Source organism: Podarcis vaucheri (genome assembly GCF_965113315.1).
Source record: "Podarcis vaucheri genome assembly, chromosome: 14".
Classification (NCBI taxonomy): Eukaryota; Metazoa; Chordata; class Lepidosauria; order Squamata; family Lacertidae; genus Podarcis; species Podarcis vaucheri.
In genome coordinates this window covers 14,177,779-14,198,929 of record NC_138752.1, presented here as the reverse complement: position 1 = coordinate 14,198,929, position 21,151 = coordinate 14,177,779, and the positions used below count along the sequence as shown (strand labels likewise).

The window sequence follows — 21,151 nt, the reverse complement described above, 5'->3', positions numbered from 1 at the left end:
TGGGGTGAGCTCCTGTTGCTCGGTCCCTGCTCCTGCCAACCTAGCAGTTCGAAAGCACGTCAAAGTGCAAGTAGATAAATAGGTACCGCTCCAGTGGGAAGGTAAACGGCGTTTCCATGCGCTGCTCTGGTTCGCCAGAAGTGGTTTAGTCATGCTGGCCACATGACCTGGAAGCTGTACGCCGGCTCCCTCAGCCAATAAAGCGAGATGAGCGCCGCAACCCCAGAGTCAGTCACGACTGGACCTAATGGTCAGGGGTCCCTTTACCTTTAAAATAGTTAGACTAACTAAAGCAACAGAACTTAAGTTATGACTACCTATCCCAGTGATTTCAGTGGGACCTAAGAGCAACTAACTTCATCTGGAATACAGCACATAGTGTTTAATGAAGCCTAAATGACCAGTTTCTGTAATTGGATTTCCAGAGGATAATTCCTCGTAAATGCAAATATTATGCATGGTTGGTTCATATTTCTGATTTGTTCCTTGCTATACTTGTGAACATGTCATCCTTTGATACTTGGGTAGCAGGCCGCTCAAGAAATCACAATTGAAAAGTGTACCCAGAGCTTGGGTGACACTTCCTCTCCCATGTGAGTGATCTGTCATTTAGCATGAACCGTAGGGTTTTTCCATACTTCTGCTTGTCTCCTGCCAAAAAGCACAGGCCTGAGTGGTTTTCTGCTTGCTCTGTGCTTTCTAGGCACAGGTCCCAGTGGGTTTGCACTTTCTTCCAAAAAAATCTGCTCTTTAGCACTAAATCAGAACAAACAGTAGTCTGTGGAAAACCCGGTTCCCATTTGTTCCGATTCAGCACTAAAGATTGGATTTCCCTGGGGGGGAAGCAGTAAGGAAAGTGGAGGTGTAGGATAAAACCTTAACTTAGTTTATTGTCCTTACAGTGTGGAAAGAAGCATGTAAAGCACAACAGTGCAGTGCCTAGTAAAGCTCATAAGAGCAGAAAATATGTATTGTAATGTGCCATGAAAGCACCAGAGAATAAGTTAAGATCCTTAGCCATCCAAGGGCAAAACTAGATTAAGTGCTGGAAATCTGCAGCTGAATCTACCATTTCTCTTCATATTACTTTGAATAATATGGTAGTGTGTTAAGTCCGCTCACCCTCTTGGTGCTGTGGCATTATGGGACAGCAAAGGCTCCTCCAAGGCCCCGGCGAGGGATCTCAGGATCAGCATCCTGTCCGGATAGGGGGCGTGGGCATAGCCTGTGCCACCTGTCAGGAGCCAGATCCTAGCCTGCACTCAGGATTGGCAAATGGGGATGCAGGCTTGGATACGGGCTGGACCAAGGGGCAGAGCTGACCGAGCAGGAAGGCTTCCTTCAGGTCCGCTCCCTGGCTCCTCCTCCAGGCCCGCACCTGGAGCCCTTACCTTTGTCAGTTTCCCCACCCCACCCTCCCTTGGTTCAAGCTGCTGGTCAATGACCTTTCTGTGGCTACGGTGGTTGCCATATTTTGGGGCAGGGTAGGAATTCGTCCACCAGGCAAATTGGCTCCAGCTTGGTGGTTTTGCCTACCTCCTGGGAATCATCACAACTAGGTTGTGCATTGGGGCAATCCTTGTCATGGATGGAGGGGAGGTTGTACTCTCTGCCTGCGCCTCCATACGCTGGGGTATCCTGTTAAAGGGGTCTGGGGGGAGTTGCCATGTCCTCACACCCAGTTGGGGACCATGGCCAATGATGCTCCCCTAGACAGTGGTCCCTGTGGGGGTCACCCTATTTGATGTAAGCCTTGGGAACCCCTGCTCAGATTGACCTATGCGTCACTTCTGGCAGACGGACCAGAAGTATTTTGATTGCCCCATACCCAAGCCAAACCTCTTTCATTTGTATTCAATAAAGTTGTGGCCTGTTTCGATCCAAACAAGTCTCAGTTGTCTTTTAATTTTCAGAGGGTTGGGGAATTGGGGAGCACGACATCTGGGCCTGCAACTGGATTGATCCAGTTCAGCCACCACCCATCTGCTTTTAAAATAAATTAAAAGAGACAAGAGATCTGACGACAGATTGTCAATAATTCATCTGGTTTGACCCTAAGATAATAAAGCATCAATAGATATTGTCCTGCGGAAAGTCATAGGAAACAAATGTAATTGTATATTTCGATCCATGTTTGAACACTCATGGTGAATATAGTTTAAATAAAAAGTCAGGTATTTTTGTTGCATTTTAAAAATCTTCCTATAAATATATATTGCTTTTGAATCAAGTTAACAGTTATGTGCATCTTCAGGTAGATGTGGAAATACTAATGGTGATAATTTTGTGGCATATTCTTAAAAATATACAGATGAGAATGAATGTCAAACCAAACCTGGATTGTGTGAACATGGGCGATGCGTAAACACACAAGGAAGTTACAAATGTGAATGCCATGATGGTTTCACCGTCAACGAAGCTCAGAATGACTGCATAGGTAGGTGTGGGGCCAGATAAAAGTGCAGTGGAATGGGTCAGAGCAGTAAATATTTTTTTTATCTCTTATTAGTGAGATCTCCTACTATCACAAAATCTGTTAACTGAGCATGTTCAATTCAGCTGAAATTTACTGTGTTGGCTGTTCAGCTGTCATTATAGGGAGCTATTGGGTACATTACTTCAAATATTTATCTACATAACTTTAGGAGGGCCAGAATTGTGTGAATCTAGCTATTAATCTGCTTCTGTTTTTATGTTATCAAGCATTGAATTGTTCTGTTGTTACCTAACAATTCTTTGGAATATTCTAACTCTGATTATTTCTTTCTTTGGATTCTTCACTCAATGACTTTTCTTTCTTTCTTCCAGACTTAATGTCCTCTTTCTTATTGCTGCCTGGTTTTAATTCTCCCTGTTGCTAAATATGGCTAAGTATGCCCTTCTTTCTCTTATATTCCTGCTTCAGTCCCTGTCTCCCTCTGTCCTGCTCCCCAAAATCAGAGTCTCTTTGTCAGCGTTTTGCAAAAGACGTTCATTTGCTTTGCAGACAAGAGAGAAGGCTACTGCTTCACTGAAGTCTTACAGAGCATGTGCCAGATTGGATCGAGCAACAGGAACCCTGTGACCAAATCTGAATGCTGCTGTGATGGCGGGCGTGGATGGGGACCCAACTGTGAGATCTGCCCCTTCCTGGGCACTGTAGCTTTTAAAAAACTTTGTCCTCTTGGCCGTGGATTTACAACCAGTGGCGACGGTATGACTGTTTAAGAAACTTAAGCACCAAAAATATCGATTTGACTAGACATTTAATTTGTAGCTAGGTGGCATGGGCCACATGCCTGAAGTTCATAGGGCCCTGAAGTTCATAGGACAGTAGCACATCAGCCTTTTTAAAAACAACAACTGTTTTGAGAAGGTCTAGCTGAGAACAATGAAGCCAAGGGTGCACTTGACCCTTCCCATGGCAGCGGTTTAGCCACCCTAAATTGCCTCCTGAAGTGGCTTATCATTTATTTTTATTTAATTGAAAGGTCACCACACACTTGTATGTAACATGTAGGTTGGCCCAAGTTGTAGCAGGTTTCATTGACTAAAGTACCCAAACACAAGCCATGAAATAATTTCTGGGGTTAAGCATTGCCTGCCCATTCTCAGCTCCCCATGTGCTTAACTAGTTCACCTGCTACTCTTCTCTTTCCTGCTAGATGAGCCCTGGTATTTGAGACTCAAGTGAATGAGGATTGAAGCAGAAGAAGGACTGCTTCTTCCATGCAATCCAAGCTGGTCTTAGGGCAGGGGTCTGCAACCCACGGCTCCGGAGCCGCATGTGGCTCTTTTACACCTTTGCCGCGGCTCCGGGGCGGATACTAGCGAGGGGAGGAGGCGCATTGTGCGCCCCGACACTCCCCACTGTGGCAGGTGCTGTACTGGCTGTGACGTCGCATGGGGGCGGTGCATGCGTTAGTCACGCACCGTCCCGACGTCACCTTCCCACCTGCCCACCCGCCCGCTACATTGTAAGGGGCATGTACGCTGGTCACTGCATTGAAAGGGGGCATGTACGCTGGTCACTGTTTTGAAGGGGAGTGAAGAACACACACAAAAAAAAGTTAACTTGTTAATTTAATGTTTATTTCTATGAGGAGGAGTAATTCTGAGGGGTCAAACAAAGATATAATAAAAAAGTGACAAAAAAGTTATTTTTATAATGACGAGTTTTGCGGCTCCCAGTTTTTTTTCCTTCGGAAACGGGTCCAAGTGGCTCTTTTTGTCTTAAAGGTTGCAGACCCCTGTCTTAGGGCAACCCCCCCCCCAAAACCAAACAAACCGTGGAAAGGGCAATTTCTCTTTCAGGATCTAGCCTCCCTGTTATGTACTAACCAAAGCAGCCAACCAAAAAGCTTTCCCACATGCTGTTGTAGTTCAGGAACAGCAAAGGCCAAGGGAAAAACAGAAGATCCAGTGCTGCAGAAACAGTTGAGCAATAGGCAATGTAACATGGAGTGGCAGAAGAGGGTATGGGTGAGCCAGATAGAGTAGGAGACTTTGGGTGATAATGGCCATTGCAAGTAAGTGCATGTGTTTGTGTTGGGGGTATCTAGCTCATGTAGGTGTTGGTCTTTCAGCTTGTTTCTATTGCTTCGACTGTTTATTCACTGGTATGTCTAACAGTGTCTATGCAGGAATGTCCCTTACAATAATGTTATTTGCACATTTCCCCTCCCCTGCCTTCCTGCTGTTCAGACTGGCAGGAGGAAGTGAAAATATGGCCTAAAGGTCAGAACATGGTCATAAAGCACACTATGTGATTCCCACATCTAGCTGGGAGAATAAATGTAATGACTATGGCTCAATACAGTACTTGGGTCGCGAGCCAAGTGGAAAGGTCAGCATTAATTGACAACTCCTAGATCTGCTGTTGCTCCATTAGTTCCATCTCATTTTGAGGTTTCTTTCTTCATTGTGAAATTGCATGAAATTGCCAGTTTTCCTTTTTATATATATACAATCCTCCTAAATTGTAGGATCAATGTTTTTCTCTTCACTGATAAGTTACTTTTGTCTCCTGCAAAAGCGCAAGAGTAGCACTGAACCCAGGTATGCCGTTTTCCCCCTTTTGTTTTGCCTTCTCTATAGTCCTATTTATTGAATTTCAGATATTGACGAGTGCAAGGTTATTCATGATGTTTGCCGGAATGGAGAATGCATCAACGAGAGAGGGTCATACCGCTGTAATTGCAAAGAGGGCTATACTACAGATATAACAGGCACACTTTGTATAGGTAGGTTTCTCTCATTTTATATGCAGACATAATCATTTTATTTATCTTTCCTTTCTGTTAAAGACGGGTGAGGAACTATGTTTCCGTACAGTGACTTCCATCACCCTTGATCATTGGCCATTCTGGCTGGGACTGATGGAAGCTGGAATTCAACCTCCTTTGAGAGGTCACAGGTTCTTTGGTAAATGAATTTTGAGGGCCTTGCCATGTAGCTTAGGTGCTTTTCACCATGCCACCTCAACTTTTGCCGTGCTCAAATCTGTGTGGGTAACCTCACACATGCTTAAATTTTAAGGTGGCTCTCAAGTGATGGCCTTAAAGGCCTGAGAAAGCTGTAGTGTAGATGACATGGGGGATCATGAGGATAAATGAGCTGATAGCAGTTTTCATTTTTTTAAAAAAAGATATTTATTAAAAGTTTTTAAGATATAACAAGAAAAAATAAACATACAAAATAAAAAGTTAAAAACACACATTAATTTTCAATAACATATCTTCCATACACTTATTTCCTCGGACCTCCTCATACCTCCCTTCTTTGTATTCCAGTTCGATTTGTTAGTTCAGCAAATCCTTACCATTAAACTTTTACCCATTTGTAAAAAAAATTCATATCTCTTAAAGCATTACAGCTGGAAACCGCTTAGTTTCTATCCAACATCCTTCTAACATTCATTAATTTTACAATGTTTCTGTAAGTAGTCTTTGAATTTCTTCCAGTCTTCTTTCACCGACTCTTCTCCCTGGTCTCGGATTCTGCCAGTCATTTCTGCCAATTCCACTGATAGCAGTTTTCAAAATATGCACGAGAATGGTGATTGAGAAAAGCCTCTATAAAATAAATGTTTTATGGAGTAGAAGAATTGTCTAGATTAGGGTGGGGAAGACTGTCCTTTCAGGTGTAGCTATCAGTCCTAGGAAGCATTGCCATTGATGGATGATGAGCATTATGGTCCAGCAACATCTGGAGAACCAGAAGCTTCCCACCCCAAATTAGAAGGTTGCATCCTGCCTAGGTGACATAGCAGGAGGATATAAAGTAGTCAAGAAAAAAGAAGCCAGTAGCAGCTGAACTTGTAGGGATTTACAAGAACTCAAAGCAGGGAAGAAAAAGTAATGAAAAGAATGTTTCATGCAATCCAATCATCACTTCGTCATGCAGCTCCTGAGGAGTAAAATGCAAATGCAAAAAATGCTTTTCTTAGAAGAATTAGTAGAAGTAGGGTTGCCATACGTCCCATTTTCCTGGACGTATCCAGAATACTGCAGTTGGCAGCAGTGTCTGGGCGGAATTCAGGAAAACATCCATGAAAATCTGGACATATGTTGATGGTTATTACTGTATTTTGATAATCCTTGTTTATATTTTGTAAATTGACCTCCTAGTACACTGAAGTGCAGCATATAAATTTAATCAGTCACTTGGGGGGGTGCAGTAATTATTAATACCACAACACTATTAATATAAATGAAAAGTGTTTGTCTTGTTTTACTTTAGATCTGAATGAGTGCAACCTGTCTCCAAAGCCTTGCAATTTTATCTGCAAAAATACAGAGGGCAGTTATCAGTGCTCATGTCCAAAAGGGTACATTTTGCAGGAGGATGGGAGAAGCTGCAAAGGTAAAAGTTGCTCGTATGTGGATATTGTTTGAAAGGTGTATCTATACGTGTAGTAAAGAGCTAGTTTACTCGCAAGGCTATTTTGAGAAGGAATAAAGGGATAAAGTGGCTGACAGTAAGCTCTCTTGTCAGCTTCCTCACCTCTTTTTTTTCTTAAATTGGCAAGTAAGGGAACAGATAGAGCCTGTCATTGGCCTCGATTTTACCTTGGGTTACCCAGTTGCAGACCCTAAGCATAAACAAGAAACAACACAAGCACATGCAGAATTTGTGTTATGGAAAACAAACACCTTTTCTGCATTAGTGAAAGACAGAATTGTCCCCCTAACATGCTCATAGTTGAGTGCATTCTAAGAGGATAACATGAAGCAATCTTGAATGTGAATGCACTCGCAACTAATCAAATGCACACTCCTGAGATAAATGTGGCAGTGAATTGCTTTGGCTTTGAATTTTCTGTTCAATTGTATTGATACTTCATTGTTGTAAACCACCCTGGGGGCTCTTTTTAGAGTTGAACAATGGCACAAAAATGTTGTATAAATAAATTTTACCAGGTCCAGAAGAATATAAAGAATGTTCCATCAAAAGTGACAAGGGCAGTGTTCCTTGATACTTTCTGCTTGGCTGGATTTACATCTTGTGGTTCACTGCTTCTTTGCCTTTATAAAGAAGAGAAATTGAAAAGTGTATATTTTCCTTTTAGATCTCGATGAGTGTGCAACCAAGCAGCACAACTGCCAGTTCCTTTGTGTCAACACCATTGGGGGCTTTACTTGTAAATGCCCCCCTGGATTTACTCAACATCATTCAGCGTGTATTGGTGAGTAACAAAGAAGATTGAGATTTATTTGTTTTTTTTCTGTCTCGCAGCCATTGCTGCTGGACACACTACAATATCATAGATTGGTATCTAGATTGGTATCTAGAGCAGACTACAAGGTTGAAAGGCCAAGACTTTTCTGCATTTTCCTATTACATATTTCCTCTATTATATTCATAGCTGACTGATTACTGGTCTGGATCTTTCTCCATCACTTGACCTATCAAGGAAGAAAGAAGTGTTTGTGATGATACAACTCAAATGCGTCCGACAGTTTTCACTTCCTACAGCCACTTGAATGGATGCTATTGAGGATTTATACTTTTTATAGGCAAAGGCATAGCCAGAGGTCCACAGTTTGGGCTTGCCTAAGTAGCCAGACATTATTTGTGGTCATCACCAACCCATTCCCTCCTCCAATTGCTGTGGCATATGCAGAGCACTTGGGGAAACCTTCCCCCACAAAGTCTCAGGGAACTGCAGAGAACGTACGAAATGGAAAGCATAATCTGCTTTTATGTTGGGAGGCAGAACCAATGCACTCCAGTGGCTTCTGTAAAACTCAAATTGTTGTCAATGTGTTGAGTATCCAGAGGATGGGAGAGGAGCTTAGTCCAGGATATGGTTAGTTGCCACAGGCAGCATGTCAAGTGGATTTGAGAAATCTTAGTCATAGATGAATTGCAGACCAAGAGGAGATATAATAGCCATCTTCAAATATCTAAGGGGTTGTCACATGGAAGATGGAGCAAGCTTGTTTTCTACTGCTCCAGAGGGTAGGACAAGAAAGGAGATTCTGACTAAACATCAGGAAGAACTTTCTGGCAGTAAGAGCTGTTCAACAGTGGAATGGGCTCCTTTGGAAGATGGTGGGTTCCCATTCCTTGGAGGTTTTTAAGCAGACCTTGGATGGCCACCTGTCTTGGATGATTTGGTTGAGATTCCTGCATTGCAGGGAGTTGGACTAAATGACCCACCATGCCCCTTCCGACGCGCCAATTCTATGATTCAACTGTCAGTTGTCCACAGGGAAGATTTGACCACAGGCTCCCAACTGGCCACAGGATGCTGTTGGGGGAGGGATGGAAAACTGGGGAAAGGGATAAATGGAAAAAAACATGGCCATCTGGCTGAACCCTGAACAGGAGCACTGCATGCTGCAACATTTTGTAATATGCCACTTATAGAATAAATCAACAAACACCACTATTACCTCATTACGTGAACCATCTTTTGAACACCACAACACATACGTAACTAGCTGTAAAGTAACATAACATGAAATGTAATAAAACTGTAATTTTAATTGTCATATCAAAAAGCACAGTTCCTGATGGCAACATATCTTCTATATGTATTGGTATCGTAAAGTCCAAGGATTATCAAGTCCAAAGATTACAATGCAGTTCCTATTGGCAATGCCATTTCATGCTGATATCTTCCTTCTGCATCGTCCTACATCTTAGAAGTGTAACAAGCAAAACTACCTTCTGCATCATCCTATGAAAGTGTGACAAATGGAACTAATTAGTAACAAAAGGCAGCTAATGGTAGAGTAGTTCTCAGGATACACCCTTGTTTCGCCCATTGGGCTTCCTCAGCGACAAGGTTTCCAGGAAATTCCTCAGTGGGTTTTTCCAGCTGAAAGTAGAAAGTAGTCCTGAGGAACGCAGAAGTTGCCAGTCAAAGACACTCAATGTCAATAACCATTAAAATTATGCTTATATAGAAGCAACCCCTACAACGGGGCGAGTGCAGACAATTAGAATTAAACGTTCTTAAAGTGACATAATTGCAATGATACTCAACCGATGGAAATCCAATACATTAAGTATTCCACATCTTCATTTACATATTACCATAATTTTTTCAACTTAAGTGCAGCATTCCACTTGTAAAATAATTCTAAACATTGGCTTTCTATGTTTACCCTTAAATATAATGCATAGGTGTTTCTCCCTGAATTTCACCCAATACTCTAAGATGGATCTTGAATCCAGCCTCATGCTCACTGGATCTAAACCATACATTTCCCCACTGCATTTAAAACACAATCAATGCACATTAAAAGCACGTGACTTCCCCCAAAATAATTATGGGAATTGTAGTTGTCCCCCCTTCACAGAACAATTTCTATCACCTTAAATAAATTGTAGTTCTCAACATTCTTTGGGGGAACTATGAGCTTTAAACGTGCATTGAATGTGCTTCAAATATATGACATATATCTGGCCTTTCTTGCTGTCATTGTAAAGATCCAATGAAAATATCTTCTCAGACCATACTTGTTATAAATCCTGTACACTTACCTTGTTTTCCATGGTTTGAATATGAAAGACGAATAATGAGTCTGTATTCTGAGATGAGAGCTTTTCACAATAGAGGTTTTTTAGTAGTCATTTTCAAGATGAACAAAAATAGAGCAAAACAGCTGACTTCTCCACCTATTTTCCTTTCAGATAACAACGAATGTGCCACGGATGTCAATCTTTGTGGGTCTAAAGGTGTTTGTCAAAACACACCTGGAAGCTTTAGTTGTGAATGCCAGCGGGGCTTTGCCCTTGACCAGACTGGAGCCAGCTGTGAAGGTACAGATGTTGGACACATGTGGTCTACTATTCTTTTATCTGTTACTGTGTGATTAATGCATCCCATGTAAATAGGCAGTAGATGTAATCCCCAAGAGCAACTCTTGGGCTTACACAAAACATTTTGAAATCACGGCAGGGGCTTCCCTTGTAGAAAATTGGTTAAGTTGCCTTTAGTGGGAAAGGCATGACACCCTGTTATTAAATGACAGCTGTTTTCCATTTAAAGGATGATACTGCCCAGTGTGAGTTAAATCAATGCATGCGGGGAAAGCTGTAACTCTTATGATATAATGCATACCCACAGATACAAGCAAATATTTGTGGAGTTGATTATGATACAGGTTTTCCTAGTGACTAGAGAAATAATTCAGAAATGTACTTTCATTTTATAGATGTTGATGAGTGTGATGGGAATCATCGATGCCAACATGGTTGCCAGAACATAATTGGAGGATACAGGTGCAGTTGCCCACAAGGATATCTCCAGCATTACCAGTGGAACCAGTGTGTCGGCAAGTCTCTTTTCTTATTGTCAGAGGAGACAAGATAGTTATGGGGTTAGATTGCGGTATTGTTTATTTTTGTTTGTGTCTTAATTCAGTAGGTTCAGAGGAAATTTCTGCACACTGGGTCAGCAATTTTGGTGGGCCCAGGGGCACATGTGCAAATTAAGAAACTCTCATGCACACCACACACACACACACACACACACACACACACACTGCAGCCTGTTCTATTGCCTATAACAGAATGCTTTTTTCAAGCATAATTTTTGGGGAGGGACACTGTGGGTGCCAGGGAATGCCTCTGCTAGTGCATGTGTATCTGTGGGTGCTGTTGGCAACCCTTGCTGTGTGCAGTCCTATAAAAGTCAACAATGGGTCTACATGTCCTTGTGAGTAGTTGAACAAGCTCCTTTACTCACCTGAAAAGCCCAGTGCACCATTAGTTATCTGTCACTCACTCCTTATGTGAACTTTGCCATTGATGCCATCAGAGGAACTATTTTGGTGACAGTACATACCTTTGTCAATGAGCTAACCACAAAATGCTTCAGACAGAGTGCACACAGAAGCACCATAATTTCAGCCCAGAATGGTGCTCATCTGCATTAGATTGCGTAGGCTATTTGTGCATCCAATATACAGCCGGTGGGCACAGTGAAGGTCATCCAATGTAATATGGATACATCTAGGAAGGTTCCTTATACCGAATCAGACCATTGGTCCATCTAACTGTACATTGTCTACACTGACTGGCAGTGGCACTCAGACAGAGTGCTTTCCAGCCCTGCCTGGGGATACCATAACTGAAGATGGGACTTTCTGCATGCAAAACTGATGCTCTGCTACTAAGCGACATTTGGCCCTTCCCCACTCAGGCCCTAGGGAGAATTAGTTGACAGAATTCAACCATGAAATGATTTTTAAGGACTTGATGTTTTTTACTTTGGTGTTCTTGTGAATAACAACTTTGATTAATCCACCACTTCAAGGCAATAGATGGATTGCTTACTGTGAGTGAGATCTCCCATTTAAATGTTAACTTGATTTTTGTGGATCTTATGTTGACATCAAATAAATGCATAGCTGTCAACTTTTCCCTTTTCTTGCGAGGAATCCTATTCGGAATAAGGGAATTTAAAAAAGGGAGACGTTGACAGCTATGCATAAATGCAAGTAGATCTGTCAGTGATCAACAGACACATTAATACCTATCAGGAAAAGCTTCCTATGGACTTCACAAACAATCCATTGCTGTTTCCAAATGCCCTTTGAGTTGTGTGTGTGGTTTGCTTTTTTAAAAAACTGTGGTAGCAAACAAACTCATCTGTTCAAACCAGAGGCATTTTTGTTCCTTAAGCAACCTTTGGTGGTGCTCTGTGCCTCTGCGGCCCAGCCAGTAAAATTGCTCATGGAGAAAGTTACTGATTACTTCTAGGGAGGGAGGGTTGGGTCCTTATGTGTTTTCAAAGTCATGGGAAACGTCTTTCTTATTTTCATTATATTACTGCAGTGTAGCATGAATGTTCTAATTCCAATTTTTATTAGGAAATCCATCTAGAGGTATTTCTAGTATCTAATTGAATTGGTCCATCTGAGTTGCAGTTCTTTCCTGGAGATATGTATGGTGACTCATACTGTGAGAATCAACCATGTGCCTGCCATTGTTTGCTTTCAAAAGCATATAAAAATGCCTTTCCTTGTTATCATTGCGCTGCTCTAAGGGAGGTCTCTGGTTTTAATTATGCTTAGGAAAACTTGCTGACATTTTTACACAATCTTCCATTTGGGAATGTAGATGTTTCAGCTCCAACAAGGGAATTTGACAATTACTCAAAAGTTGCTTTCATTCTGGAAAGATTGGATTAGGAGGGGACATATGATTTAAATTAAAAATTTAATTTGCTCTTTCAAGCTTTTCTGATTTTAATATTGTTGGGAATGGGGTAGCCCCAAAGACAAGCGGGTATAGTAAGTGTCTCAAGTTATTTTGGAAAGTTCAAAATTCTTCTGTTCTTTCAAATGAACCTGATGTTTTCCAGGATGGTACTGTTAGACCCTTTATGTAGCTGGAAAAAAAGTTGGTGATGCTTTTGTCAGTTTTAAAATCAGACACAAGTATGTATCTGTGCCTTCTTATATGGTTAGCTTCACTGCTATCATCTTTTTCAGTTTTCTGTCCTTGCTCATATTTGCCTTCATTCTCAAATACATATACCTAAGTAATAAAAAATCAAGGGAAATTAAAATGAATTTAGTTTCCCTGGTTGCTGTGGCTATTGGTGCTCTTTTTGCTACCCATGAATGTTGATCTAGAATTAGACCTAGTATAATGTAGTACAGGCATAGGCAAACTCTGCCCTCCAGATGTTTTGTGACTACAACTCACATCACCCCTGACCACTGGTCCTGTTAGCTAGGGATAATGGGAGTTGTAGTCCCAAAACATCTGGAGGGCCAAGTTTGCCTATGCCTGATGTAGTAGGTTAGAGTCTAAGCTAGAGAGTCCCTGGTTCAGATCATACCTCTGCCACAAACTGTGCCCACATGTGCACCCTGCCAACTTGAGCTCAGCAGGGCTTTGGATATGATGGCTGAACGGCCTTTGGGTTGCATCCATAATTAATTGGTGAATTGGTTGATTATTTTTTTCTTTTCATAAGAAGTATTAATTTTAATGAACTGCTATTTGAAAAGTAGACTTAAAAACATGTTCGGTTGTGTAGAGATTATATTTGCATGCACTGGAATCAGGTGGCACATAAGATTAATTTGTAAAAAAATTAGAATAGCAAACTCTTAATTCAGGTTTGGGTTACAGTACATGTTAGTTCACTGTAATGATTTAGCTGCTCCACCCAATCTAGATCATTGTGATTTCTAGTGGTAAGTATTTTTGGCTCCACCTTCTTTACCAGAAGACTCCATATCGGCTACAGTAGATGTGCTTCACAATAATATAAATCTGAATGTCTAATCTGCTTCGGTTGCAGATGAAAACGAATGCCTCAGTGCCCATATTTGTGGTGGAGCGTCTTGTCACAACACTCTGGGGAGCTATAAATGCATGTGCCCTACTGGATATCAGTTTGAACAGTTTGGTGGAGGTTGCCAAGATGTCAATGAGTGTGGCTCTTCCCAAGCCCCGTGCAGCTACGGTTGCTCAAACACAGAAGGCGGTTATGTCTGTGGATGCCCACCTGGGTATTTCCGAATAGGACAAGGGTAAGAGGATTCTTACTTTGAAATGCATAGGTTCTAAATGCAGTAGCAAAAGATCTATAAGCATTTATCTGAGTTCATTGTAGACCAGCAGATGCTGCGGGTAAGTGAGCCGAGGAGAGACTATGGAAGCTACAAGGCTCCCATTCTTTTCCGAAAGTTGTATCCACAGCAGTGTTGAAGCAGTCATGAGGCAAACAAAACAATCTGTATAATATTAGTTGGTTCACGAATGTATGCATGATCTTTCATCAGTTGATTACTCAGCACTTAATGACTCGCAGGTAAATGTGTGAGCTGCCTCTGTTCAAAACTATGTTTCGGCAGATAGTCGATGCATGAAGTGTTATTCTGCATGTGTATCATGTCTCTCTCTGTGTGTATGTAGGTGTGTGTACACACACACAATGCATGCATATACATCCATCCATACACGTACATGGTCTGGATTTGAGTGGGTTGTACACAGTGAGGCCAGAGGGAAAGGAGATGCAAGAAGAATATAGAGTCAGTGACCAATACATCATTGTCATTGGCTGCTGTTCATCACACTGCCCCCACTTTTCTTCATTTCATTGTCGTCTGACCCACTGTTTACAAATCCCCTTCCCCAACCATGAGTGTGTGTGTAGAGTTTGTTCCTAATGTTTTGCTACAGATTGTACTGAAAGTGTTGTGGCTGACGTTTTTCTGTCTTTTCCATTTCTTAGACATTGTGTTTCTGGAATGGGGCTAGGTAAGGGTCACGGCCAGGATCTATCCGCCAGCAGTGAAGTAGATGACAATTCACTTTCTCCAGAAGCATGCTATGACTGTAAGATCAATGGCTATCCTAAGAGGGGAAGGAAGCGACGAAGCACAAATGAAACAGATGCACTCGATGCAGAGGTAACTTACCATTCACCATTCCTGGGATGGGTAGGGTTTGTGTAACTTCAGAAGAGTCTTTCTGAGCCCAGTTCCTTCATTAACTTTTCAGCAATATCACATGAGGTGACTTTACCACTTTAGGTTCATCTGGTTAAAGTTTTGAATTTGCTTTCACAATGCTCATATTCACACATAATGCTTGGCGTAGTAAGCCATACGGATGCATGCTAAAGCTCACAAGCTGAGCACTCTACCTTCATTCCTCCCTTTGGATGAGCAGGTAAACAAACCATGAAGGAGATAGTTCATTAGCCCGATACCTTCCTCCCTGGATCACCACGACTGCTAAGCTGACAACAAACAATGGTTTAAGGCAGGCTAGCAACAGTGGTTTCTTAGTGCAAAAGAAATCATGAGCCTCATATATGAGTCACACCACTGGTCCATCTCACCACTTAGATATGTAGTGTAGATAACACAGGGTTGTTGTGCATCTATCCTGAGATTCATGTTTATACAGGTGTAGCCTAATTGGCTAGCTGTTGTGTGACCATTCATTAGCCGAAGCCTAGTTCCTGAGATGCACTGATTTTGCTGTGGTCTATAAAAGCTCATGTCACATTAAGCCAATATGACTTCCAAACACTTGGAAGGGGTATGTTTATGTGAAAACGAAGCTCAGATGCTGTGGCAGCTGCATCTATCAGTGGGGGTCTTCTGATGTCGTTGCCAGTTTTGAGAGGGGTCAGCTTTCGTAGGCTTTCACTTACATGCTCATTTCCTGTGCAGTGTCAGCACTAAAAGTGCCACCCAGCTTTGGAGCAAGAAAGCTTCATTGTATGAGATACTAGCATGTAGCTCATGCATTCAAGCAACCTGTTTGGTCTGTTAAATAGTTTTCGTTGTGGGCATGTGCAATGAGGGTGCTTCTTCTGTCCCCCAAAGGCATTTCCTTCCTCAAATAAGATGCATTTTGGCTGGAAGCCAAGTACCAAATTCAGCTCAGCATGGCCTGGAAGCTCAGACCAGCAGGAACTCACCATGAGATAATTGGAAAGAGCAGCAGAGTTTAGGTGACGAATAATTAGAATCAGAAAATAAATACTGTAGAGAAAAATCTGCTACAGCACTCAAACAATTCCCTTTTCTCCCCAGTATCTTATTTTGCCAAACGATAGTAATAAAAATCATTTGACAGTTTTGCAGAATAAAGCAATTTTTGGGAGATTTTCCTGCGGAAGCTCTTCTGACTGTCCAGTTCTTTAAACAATATAATCAGATGCAAACTTTACGGGCGCCTCAAACTGATCCTTATCACAGCTTCTGAGAACCAAGCATAGCAATCAGCCTGTTGGATGATGGTGTCTTTCTCCAAACAACTATTAGCCAAAGGCCCACATTTCCTTTAATTGTATTTCAAGAACTGTATATGTACTTTAGGACTCATCTTTTGCTCTAATCTAAATTATCTCATCCTTGTTCCGATGAACAGGGATCAAAGAAGCAGAAAGTGCTAAGTGGTACAGAAAGTGACAAATGCAACAACTATTGCAGAATACCATGGCACCTTAAAAGTACAATTGCTTATGGGCTCCTCCAGCAGTTCTGGAAATCTGGAGCCTTCATGTTTGTGTTGTCGGTTCACAAAGAGGATGTGAGTGAGCTGGAGGCGCATGGTGAAATGTTGGGTGGTCACCCATGCTGTCTGGACTTCCAGCCAGTTAATACTTTTGGAGCTCTTGCTAAAGATCATTATGCCTTTGTCACATGTCCCTTGCAGTGGGCTCACGAGCCCTGCAGACTTGCATCTGTGGTGATGACTGGGTGTGATGCTTGGACCATGTGGTTATTGGGGAGGTCAGCATGCACAGTCCTGGGATTCATGTCATCAGTTTGATGTCTTACTTTTTGGAAGACATTAGTAGCTTGGCAGCTGCTTTTATCTTTATGATGCAATCTGGGGTGAGAGAGGCCAGGCACTGATATGAGTGTGCCAAGATAAATCAATTGTGGCATTGGAACAAAGTGGCTCTTGTGATTATGAAGCCATTAGTCTCTAGGGCCATCATGGTGTTGGAGAGGTGTTGGTGTGCCTCTTCCAGGGTTGGTGCCCAAATGGGGTTGGTTCATCAAGGTACAAGTGGATATGGTTACCCTGGAGGCAGAGGTGAGTCACCACAGCAAGCATGATATTGGTGAATACTCTGTGAGAAGAGACCAGGCTGAACGGGAGAGTCTTGTACTGAAAGTGGTGAGGTCCTATTGGAAAGCTGAAGTATTTATGGTGGGCAGGCTGGATGAAAACATGGGGATAGGCATCCCAGAGGTCGACTGATGTGAGGAAGTTGTCATGGTGATTCCCTGGATTGATCCTGATTTTTTTTTGTAAATCACTCATCAGTTTGGGAATTTGAAGTCCAGGGCTGCTGCCAAGCTTTGCAGTCCTTTTTTGGCACCACAATGAAGATGCAGTAGATGTCGAAGAGCCATGTTAAGAAGATGTTGCACAGTCCCCCATATGATTTGGTTCTTGGTTTGGCCCCTGGGGGCTGAGGCTTGGACGAAGTGGGATTGTGGCAGGGCAAGGAACTCTATCCAGTATCCCTGAGAAGTGGTGTTGGGGTCCAGCAATCTGTCATTGCATTCCAGGAGGTAAAGCAGGACTTTAATCTGCCCCCCACTTGCCTGTTGGTAGCCAGATAATTTGTTCTGTTGATGGGTGTTATGGCGGGCTTTGGTGGAGGATCCAACATTACAACCTTGTGAGGACTTAGCGGCATGGCAAGGTTTGTTCCAGGAATACTTTGGTCAGTAGTCGTGTTATCTGTCCTTGGAGCTATAGTTCCACAAGAAACCGTGGATTGGTAGTGGGAGTAGCATATTGAGCAGTGTTTCTCCTTTTCTTGTTTGATCAGGACCTTCCATTTATGCTTTGACTCAACAAGGATATCCTTAAGGGTGTCTTCACTAAAGAGCTTACAGTCTCTGAAGCCTGCTGTGGCTTGGTTGATTTTAGATGCTGTGTCCGCTTTCCAGTGTTTCAGCCATAACATTCTGCAGGCAACCACTTCTGCTGGCATGGTGTGTGCTGTGAACTGGGTTGCGGGCAAGGTAACATCTTCAACAAAGGCTGCTGATCTGGAGAGCTTAAGGAGTATCTTGCGGATTCCATCAGCGTCCTGCTGTGGATTGTTCAAGAGGTCATCAACCACTCTGGCGGGAGTAGGCATAGGAGAAAGGGTGGGAGAAAGGAGAAGGAAGCTATTGCTTCAGGGGAAGATGGGCTTCAAGAACAAAGGAGAAGGCAATAGAGACGATTAAGCTGAGAAGAAGAAAGCAGGTGCTCGCTTTGCTCAGGAAGAAGCAAAAAACTGGCTGCGAGCGAGGCCCATGCGTGTGGTGGGTAGCTCCATACCTCAGAGGACTAAGCTGGCCAAGGGACCCCATCAGGGACAGCCTGATTTTATGTTTCAGTTTATAACTTCATTCTAACAAGACTCCCACCCCAAGTCTCAGACAAGCTCTGCATGGGCCTGCCAGGAGCCGCCTACTGTATTTTTCGCCCTATAGGACGCACTTTTTCCCCTCCAAAAATGAAGGGGAAATGTGTGTGCGTCCTATGGGGCGAATGCAGGCTTTCGCTGAAGCCTGGAGAGCGAGGGGGGTCGGTGCGCACCGACCCCTCTCGCTCTCCAGGCTTCAGGAAGCTCTGCGCAACCCTCAGGAGACCGGCTCCGAGGGTTGCGCAGAGCTGCCTGCAGTCCCGGGATCAGCGCAGCTCTGCGTGGCCACCGGGAGTGGGGCACTAAGTCCCGCCCTGCTCCAGATGGCGGCGCAGAGCTGCCTGCAGTCCCGGGATCAGCGCACTTCTCCCCATCGCCAGCCCCACAAGCTCGGGGGACAGCGGGGAGGCAGAGCGTGCCTTCCCACTGTTCCCCGACCTGGTTCTTCCAGCCCCGCACCTGGGGGGGAAATAATTTTTTTCCCTTTATTTCCCCCCCCAAAAAAACTAGGTGTGTCTTATGGGCCGGAGTGTCCTATGGGGCACAAAATACGGTACTTCCTGAAAAGTTTGGTGTCCGGCAGGTGGAGCCAAAGCCCAACTTGGTACCCTAGGAAATATTCTGAGTAGCGAAATATTGTAGGCATCCCACATACTATCTGAATAGCTGGGATGGTTATTATGCATGTATGGAAAAGCTAGAAGAAATATATTAAAGCACTCTGTTCTTTCACAGGATCAGCCTGAGATGGAGACAGCAGTTAACCTTGCCAGCTGGGATATTGAAAAGCCAGCCACCCTTTCTTTCAACATCTCCGATCTTAATAACAAAGATCGCATCTTGAAACTGATCCCTGCTCTCACAACACTGACAAATCACAACCGATATTTAATAGACCATGGGAATGAAGGTGGTTTCTTTAGGATAAATCAGAAAGAAGGAGTAAGCTTCCTTCACTTAACAAAGAAGAAGCCAGTGCCTGGAACCTACTCATTACATATCAGTAGTATTCCGCTCTACAAAAAGAAGGAACTCAATCAGCTTGAAGATAAACATGACAAAGACTACCTCAGCGGTGAGCTAGGAGACAACCTGAAAATGAAAATTGAAATCTTGCTTCATTAATTCACGAGAGACCAAATAATTAAAGCCAAAGATAGCTAGGTGAGACTTGAATGTTTTATTTCCCAATAAGGTTCTCCATATCACAGGTACAATCCTTCATGAATACATTTGAACATGTGAGCACTATTCCATTTTGATGTAAGCAAGGTACAGGAAGAAAACTGTAGCTCACAACAACCACTTTCTCAGGCTTCTTGTAAGTATACTTACCTTGATATGCTGAATCTTGAATACCGGGACTGCTGTTGGAAGTTGGCCACCGATAGCGAGGCAATATCCTGTCAGCAGCGATGCAAGAAAACAAGCTCAATCAATGGATTCTTATGTTTTGTTTCTGTTTTTTTTTAAAAAATCTTAAAATCCGCTTCTCCAGCTACATCTTACTAGGTCAGCCGTTTATGATATCAAATTGGTGCTAGAAAATGTCCAACCTAGATTTTATAAATGCACTGTAATATATACACAACTTAGAAGCCAAAGAAATTGCAATTATTCCACCTAAATACATCAATCAACCAAAGTTTAGCTCAGTAGTTTATCTCAGTTATACCTATAATACAGTACATGTAAATTAAGTGTGTGTATACTGTAACCATGCTATTTTTATCCATGAAGCATTTGTAAACTAGAATAATAACACCCTTCATGTGAGGGTTTATAATGGTGCTTATAAGATCAACTACTTAACTGTATACACAAATCTGGTGATAACATTTCTGTGACAATCAAAATGCACTGGGGTCAATGGGGACCATTAAACATTCTCAGAAGTCACATGACACAGTGCCATCCATAGTTACACCATGACATAATGTAACATGTCAAAGAGTACCTACCATCATTCATATCAACAAGGGTTCATTGTCAAATGTCACAATAAAACAGTTTTTTTTAGTTCATTCTGTGGCTTCATGTTCTTGCTAAAGTTACAGAAAACCATATGAAAAGCTAGATTCATGTGCATCCTAATATTCATTTTTACGTTTAAATTGAAGACAACTATTAATAAAAGCTACAAAATCCACATGGACAATTCAGTTTGCAGTTTGGTGGGGGAGAGTAGTGTACTGCGAATACTGCATTTACCAAAATAACAATATGTACACCAATAATCTCTCTAAAAAGTATAAAATAATCATTTATCTCTAGAACTGAATCATTAGCAGTTCGGAATAAATATAACTATTAATCCCAAAAATATTTAGACAAATTCAAGGGTAGCCTTGTTGCTCCAAAGTGTATGCCCTCTCCAGAAAACAATTATGTTAAGAACTTATTATCATCCTCATCATAGTTTAAATAATTGAGGTTGGCCTATTTCAAGTTCATTAGAGACAATCACATTATAATTTCTATTATTTCTACAAGAGTATAAAGTCAACTGATGTACCTTCTCCAACTGTAAAAGGTGCTGCTAATTGTACTGTCACGTGCTACCCCAATCTCTGAGTGGTGCAACATTCCAGGGGTTCCAGGCTCTTACGACAGGTTCACGTTTGCTTTGGAATGAGGTACAGCAGAGCCTCTGGTACCTAGGATATATGGTGTTTTTTTTTTACACATATATACAACCTGAGCCTGTGATGGAGCAATTCACAGCGTTAACACCCCAATAGAAATATATGTAAAGAATAAAAAAATTGTCCAGTAGCACCTTAGAGACCAACTAAG

The 21,151-nt window shown here is 42.4% G+C and overlaps 1 protein-coding gene across 3 annotated transcripts in view; it reads left to right on the top strand.

The window, feature by feature from the left end:
- Positions 1–20,379, top strand: part of FBN1 (fibrillin 1) — a 217,779-nt gene extending 197,400 nt beyond the window's left edge. For 2 of the 3 annotated variants that reach the window (XM_082198198.1, XM_082198199.1), the window contains 10 exons: positions 2,312–2,437; positions 2,987–3,193; positions 5,097–5,222; positions 6,721–6,843; positions 7,550–7,666; positions 10,126–10,254; positions 10,650–10,769; positions 13,754–13,985; positions 14,693–14,870; positions 19,091–20,379. In XM_082198198.1, the coding sequence (XP_082054324.1) occupies positions 2,312–2,437; positions 2,987–3,193; positions 5,097–5,222; positions 6,721–6,843; positions 7,550–7,666; positions 10,126–10,254; positions 10,650–10,769; positions 13,754–13,985; positions 14,693–14,870; positions 19,091–19,480 (1,748 nt within the window). In that variant the 3' untranslated portion in view covers positions 19,481–20,379. The other variant, XM_082198200.1, reaches the window with a different exon arrangement.
- Positions 20,380–21,151: the final 772 nt, after the last annotated feature.